The following is a 6,898-nucleotide window of genomic DNA, read 5'->3' as shown; positions in this document are numbered from 1 at the left end:
CGAAGGCTAGGTTTGATTGCACTGAAGATTCCGTCTCTTACAGACATTTCCATGTCCTGAATGAGGTTACATTCATATTCTTGAAAGCTCATTTGATGTTTGTTAATCTTATATATATGATGCTGATTACTTCATATTATCTACGCTTCGGGAGTCAGGTTTAGTGTGATGTCTAGTGTCAGGTTTTCTTCTTCGTCTCTCATTTGGAGTCATTTCCATTATCATTAATTTGCACTTATTGGTGTTGAATATCAGTTGAACTTAGCAGGAAACAACTGTGCGTGTGTTTGGGTGTGCTTGTTCTCACTTATATATATACTTAAATAGATGTTTTTGCTGGGTAGAATTACAGCTCTCTTTACCATAATGAGAAGCCAGCTCCGCCTGCTACTTGGTATTGTACAACTTTAAGATGTTTATTGAGCACAAGTCGCCAGTTTCTTCATGTAGCCTGTTTCAGTTTAGTGTGTGTGCACGTGCGTGTATTTACTGTTTGTACCTGCAGGATTGACCAGTTAGCTCTTAGTTCCCGCCTTTCTAACCGTCGGTTGTCTAATGTACTATCGCCCGTTCTATTTTCCACAATCATATTTACTCTATATAATATTCTCCAACACACACAAACAGACACACATCCACAGAATGCAGCTTGTAGCAGTTGTCTAACTCTCAGGCACCTATTTACTGTAAGGTAAAGAGAGGCACCAGAAGGAAGAAACTGTACCAATTTGCTTTTGCCTTGGCCGGGAATCAAATCGGGTACGTTTGACTACGTTGACTATGACTCCCGAGCGTTGCCCTCAAGGACATGTGTATGTACCTGTGCGTGTGTATGTGTATGCATATTTATGCAACTATACGATTTTGTAAAAAAGTTATGCTAGTTAAATGAGTTGAACAAAATGCAGATATAAAGTAAAAATGCAAAACTCTCAAAAGAAAAGAGGATTATATAAAGACAAGAAACATTTTGAAGGCGATGAGTCACAATAACGTGGCTAAAGTATGTTAACCAAACCACACACTAGAAGGTGAAGGGACGACGACGTTTCGGTCTATCCTGGACCATTCTCAAGTCGATTGAGAATGGTCCAGGACGAAATGAAACGTCGTCGTCCCTTCACCTTCTAGTGTGTGGTCTGGTCAACAAACATTTTGGATTTACTAGTTCTTGGCGTAACAAATAGCATGAAAGGACGGAACATTGCGGTGTTCGACTCAACAAAAATCACGAGCCAAAAGGTGTCAATCTTATTATAGGATTTTGTTGGCATAACTGAGAGGCCAACTGAGCGACTGGCTAGAACGTCAACGCAGTCTTATTCCTCGACATAGATTTTCTGTTATAACTTCAAGACCAGGATGGTCAGCTTAATCCAGGGATTTACCAAAAATGAAATGACGGACGTGTCGAAGGATGTTATTTTAGAGTGCTTCTTGCTAAGCCAAGTTCCTGTCCTGGACCCACGTTCTCCTCGCTTCTTAATGTTAGGATTTATGGTATATACCTATTGGTATATATATATATATATATATATATATATATATATATATATATATATATATATATATATATATATATATATATATATATATATATATATATATATATATATATAAACTGGAAGTAAATTTTTTTTTTACCCTTTGACGTTGTTGAGGGGTTTCGTGTAGTTAAGCTGCACTTTATCTCTTACGTGTTAATAAACTCTGATTAAATTCGTAGTCAGAGCAGCACTTTTGCGGGTGCAGCCAACTGGCTTTGAGAGATTTTTTTTTAAAGGTCTCTGGGTGACACACTAGGTGTTACTTGTTTCTCGTTACTGTATAACTTAGGCGGTGTATTAGTATGACTCGTATATTTGCTTCAGTAAGATTATGTTCAATATGTTTAACAACTTCTGCTGCTCTCTTAAATCTTATTTGCAATCTTTTAGGGTTTCTAACTCTGCTCTACGTTAGATAATGTTTCAGGGGTCTGACGGGCATTTCTCTACAGTGCTGACATTTCCTCGCATCTTCTGGAACCTGTAAACTTATTTCCCATCCACATGGGTATCCAAGCCTGATGCGATGTAATTGTACTAATGTTATTCTATTGAATAATGTTATTCTATTGAATAATGTTATTCTATTGAATAAGGGTATTCTATTGAATAATGTTATTCTATTGAATAAGGGTATTCTATTGAATAATGGTATTCTATTGAAAAAAACATGACAGCTAAAATAACTATAACCTAACCGAACCAAACTTAACTAGAGCTAACCTAACCTAACCTAACCTAACCTAAACTAACATAAAATGACTTGAGTTTTACATTCCAGCCTTAACTCTTGATATATTTTGCTAAAATCAAGTCTGAATAAACGAGTGACAAAACAAGTTTGAAAAGACATGTAACTCTAGAGACAGAAGGCTTCAAACAGCTGTAAGAACGCTTGTGCAATCCAGTGATTCCTACAATAACAATGAAAATATTGTACAATTGTTGTCCCTTGCCTGATAAGTGGGAAGTTTATGGAATTGTTCAGTGACATGCTGGTGCAATAGCACAGCCGTGCAAAGCAACAATATTTCAATGTGAGTTGTTATTATGTTGCATATCATTGATCGTAGACACAATAGTTCAGACGACCCTAGCAAGAATATTACAGATCAACGTAGCATTAATGGTACAGAGGAGCGGAGCAAAAACGTTTCATGTGAACATAGCTGGAATGTTACAGATGAAAGTTTCAAGAATGTTACAGATGAATGTAGCAAAAATGTTTCAGATAAACGTAGCAAGAATGTTAAAGATGAACGTAACAAGAATGTTACAGATGAATGTAGCAAGAATGTTGCAGATCAACGTATCAAAAATGTTTCAGATGAACGTAGCAAGAATGTTACAGATGCACTTAGCAAGAATATTACAGATGAACGTAGCAACTTTCCTCTCAACTGAGGCAATCACGAAACTTGTTCAACCGAGAATGAATAAACAAATCACTTCCCGATAAACTTTGTTGCCAAGATTGCAATACCCGGAGCGCAGTCCCTGGGTGATGCATGCATGAATGTTCTTGTATGTATACATGTGTGTGTGTCTACTCCTGCAGAGGTGTGTTTGTGTACGTGCTACGTCTGGGTGTTTGATCGCACGTGTGATTAAACGTGTTTTTGGATGCAGAGGAGCCAGAAAAAAACATGGTTTTCTAGAATATTTGTAATCCATCCTGGTTTCCCCATCATTACTGTGTTTTTCACGTACTGGTCATGGGGAAACATACACACTAACACATACACACTTACACACACACACACACACACTCACACACACACACACACACACACACACACACACACACACACACACACACACACACACACACACACACACACACACACACACACACACACACACACACACACACACACACACACACACACACACACACACACACACACAACCTATGTATTATGTGAGAAATCTTTAAAGAATTCTGATAAAGAAAGAGATCTAGGGGTGGTTCTAGATATAAAACTATCACCTGAGGACCACATAAAGAATATTGTGCGAGGAGCCTATGCCACGCTTTCTAACTTCAGAATTGCTTTTAAATACATGGATGGCGATATACTAAAGAAATTGTTCATGACTTTTGTTAGGCCAAAGCTAGAATATACAGCGGTTGTGTGGTGCCCATATCTTAAGAAGCACATCAACAAACTGGAAAAGGTGCAAAGACATGCTACTAAGTGGCTCCCAGAACTGAAGGGCAAGAGCTACGAGGAGATGTTTGAGGCATTTAATATGCCAAAACTAGAAGACAGAAGAAAAAGAGGTGATATGATCACTACATACAAAATAGTAACAGGAATTGTTAAATCGATAGGGAAGATTTCCTGAGACCTGGAACTTTAAGAACAAGAGGTCATAGATTTAAACTAGCTAAACACAGATGCCGAAAAAATATAAAAAATCACTTTCGCAAACAGGGTTGTAGACGGTTGGAACAAGTTAGGTGAGAAGGTGGTGGAGGCCAAGACCGTCAGTAGTTTCAAAGCGTTATATGACAAAGAGTGCTGGGAAGACGGGACACCACGAGCGTAGCTCTCACCATATAACTACACTTAGGTAATTATACTTAGGTAATTACACACACACATACTCACAAGCACATGTACATATACGAGTTCCACGTCACCTTCGCATTATCAGACGCTTCTGTTATCCTGCCTACCATCAGCCTGTCACGACGTATTGATAACGTGTCTGACGATGTAAGGAAATTATGAGTGAAGGAGAGAGAGAGAGAGAGAGAGAGAGAGAGAGAGAGAGAGAGAGAGAGAGAGAGAGAGAGAGAGAGAGAGAGAGAGAGAGAGAGAGAGAGAGAGAGAGAGAGAGAGAGAGAGAGAGAGAGAGAGAGAGAGAGAGAGAGAGAGAGAGAGAGAGAGAGAGAGAGAGAGAGAGAGAGAGAGAGAGAGAGAGAGAGAGAGAGAGAGAGAAAGAGAGAGAGAACTCAAAGACCGTAAAAAACATATTTTGTGATGCATACGTATAAATATATATATAAATGCCACAACGATCACAACAATAATATTTTTTATTCATTTAAAAAACAATCAAGTTTTTATGTACCAACTTATCCGGTTTTGTGTATAACTGTATGAACCATTCATTAAAAAATAGAGATTAGTTTCCTTCATAAGAAATTAGCATCACCTGTGAATGTGTCGCTAAATGTAGTTGACAAGGACGAAGACGATAACATTCAGCGGTGAAACCCAACCCAGAACCCTTGCTGGAAACTCGTGTTCCCTATGCCCTGAATAAGTAAGAAAGGTAGGTAGGTCCCCCTTCTCTGTAAGCGTTGTTTTATTTAAGCGTACGCCAGCAGCAAGTGGACACGCACCACTATGGGAGGTGAGGACCCCGACCGTCAGCCGCTGTCACCTTGAAGGACAGTGTGACCTTGTAAGAGGATGTGACCTTGAAGGAGGATGTGATCTCGTAGAAGAGTATGATGGTGAAGACCACTTCACCTGCTCAGATCAATCACGAACATTAGTGGATAATTCCGGCATTTTCAGTGTGGTTAACTGTCTAGCTCTCCTTGGTATATTCTCTCTCTCTCTCTCTCTCTCTCTTTCTCTTTCTCTCTCTCTCTCTTTCTCTCTCCTTGGCTCATACACTCACACTAAAACCATACAACACCTCCCAATATCAGTCCACCGCTTGACGCAGCTGCTTCAATATTTACTCTGATTCTGCGATTCACACACACACACACACACACACACACACACACACACACACACACACACACACACACACACACACACACACACACACATACACACACACACACACACACACACACACACACACACACACACACACACAACCACACACACACACACACACACACACACACACACACACACACACACACACACACACACACACACACACACATACACACACACTAACACACACACACACACACAGACACACACACACACACACACACACACACACACACACACACACACACACACACACACACACACACACACACACACACACACACACACACACACACACACACACAGCCCTCGAGGGCGAGCGAATAGCACTAGGGATACATAGTCTAAGGGCTTAGGTTCATTTGCCAGTTGAGGCAGAAAGAGATGGGCACTGTTTCTTCAAATTGATGCAGCTGTTCACCTAGCAGTAAATAGGTACCGCCTTGCTAGACAGCTCCTACAGGCTGTATCTTGGGGATGTTTTTGTTTGTTTGTTTGTGTACTCACCTAATTGTACTCACCTAATTGTGCTTGCGGGGGTTGAGCTTTGGCTCTTTGGTCCCGCCTCTCAACTGTCAATCAACTGGTGTACAGATTCCTGAGCCTACTGGGCTCTATCATACCTACATTTGAAACTGTGTATGGAGTCAGCCTCCACCACATCACTTCCTAGTGCATTCCATTTATTAACTACTCTGACACTGAAAAAATTCTTTCTAACGTCTCTGTGGCTCATCTGGGTACTAAGTTTCCACCTGTGTCCCCTTGTTCGTGTCCCACCCGTGCTGAAGCGTTTGTCTTTGTCCACCCTGTCAATTCCCCTGAGAATTTTGTAGGTGGTTATCATGTCTCCCCTTACTCTTCTGTTTTCCAGGGATGTGAGGTTCAGCTCCTTTAGCCTTTCCTCGTAGCTCAATCCTCTCAGTTCCGGGACGAGCCTGGTGGCATACCGCTGAATCTTCTCTAACTTTGTCTTGTGTTTAACTAGGTATGGACTCCAGGCTGGAGCTGCATACTCCAGGATTGGTCTTACATAAGTGGTATACAGGGTTCTGAAAGATTCCTTACACAAGTTTCTGAAGGCAGTTCTTATGTTGGCCAGTCTAGCATATGCCGCTGATGATATTCTTTTGATGTGGGCCTCTGGGGACAGGTTCGGTGTGATATCAACCCCCAGATCCTTCTCTCTATTTGATTCTTGCAGGATTTCTCCTCCCAGATGATACCTTGTGTTCAGCCTCCTGCTCCCTTCGCCTAATTTCATCACCTTACACTTTCCAGAGTTGAACTTCAGCAGCCATTTTCTAGACCATTCCTCCAGTTTATCCAGGTCATCCTGTAGTCTCTGTCTATCTTCATCCGTCTTGATTCTTCTCATAATTTTTGCATCATCAGCAAACATCGAGAGGAATGAGTCTATACCCTCTGGAAGATCGTTCACATATATTAGAAACAGGATGGGTCCAAGTACTGAGCCCTGTGGGACTCCGCTGGTGACATCTCGCCACTCTGATGTCTTCCCCCTCACCGTTACTCGCTGTTTCCTGTTGCTTAAGTACTCCCTTATCCACTGGAGCACCTTCCCTTTTACTCCTGCCTGTT

The 6,898-nt window shown here is 41.0% G+C and overlaps 1 protein-coding gene across 1 annotated transcript; it reads left to right on the top strand.

The window, feature by feature from the left end:
- Positions 1-2,597: 2,597 nt before the first annotated feature.
- On the top strand, positions 2,598-2,951 carry LOC138358392 (leucine-rich repeat and coiled-coil domain-containing protein PF3D7_0703800-like). The gene has a single exon (XM_069316232.1). It carries the CDS (start codon positions 2,598-2,600, stop codon positions 2,949-2,951), a length of 354 nt encoding a protein of 117 aa, XP_069172333.1.
- The last annotated feature ends 3,947 nt before the right edge of the window (positions 2,952-6,898 follow it).

Source organism: Procambarus clarkii, chromosome 83 (genome assembly GCF_040958095.1).
Source record: "Procambarus clarkii isolate CNS0578487 chromosome 83, FALCON_Pclarkii_2.0, whole genome shotgun sequence".
NCBI classification, from domain to species: Eukaryota; Metazoa; Arthropoda; class Malacostraca; order Decapoda; family Cambaridae; genus Procambarus; species Procambarus clarkii.
Note: the sequence above shows the minus strand (reverse complement) of the source record. Positions and strands in the feature narration are given on the sequence as shown.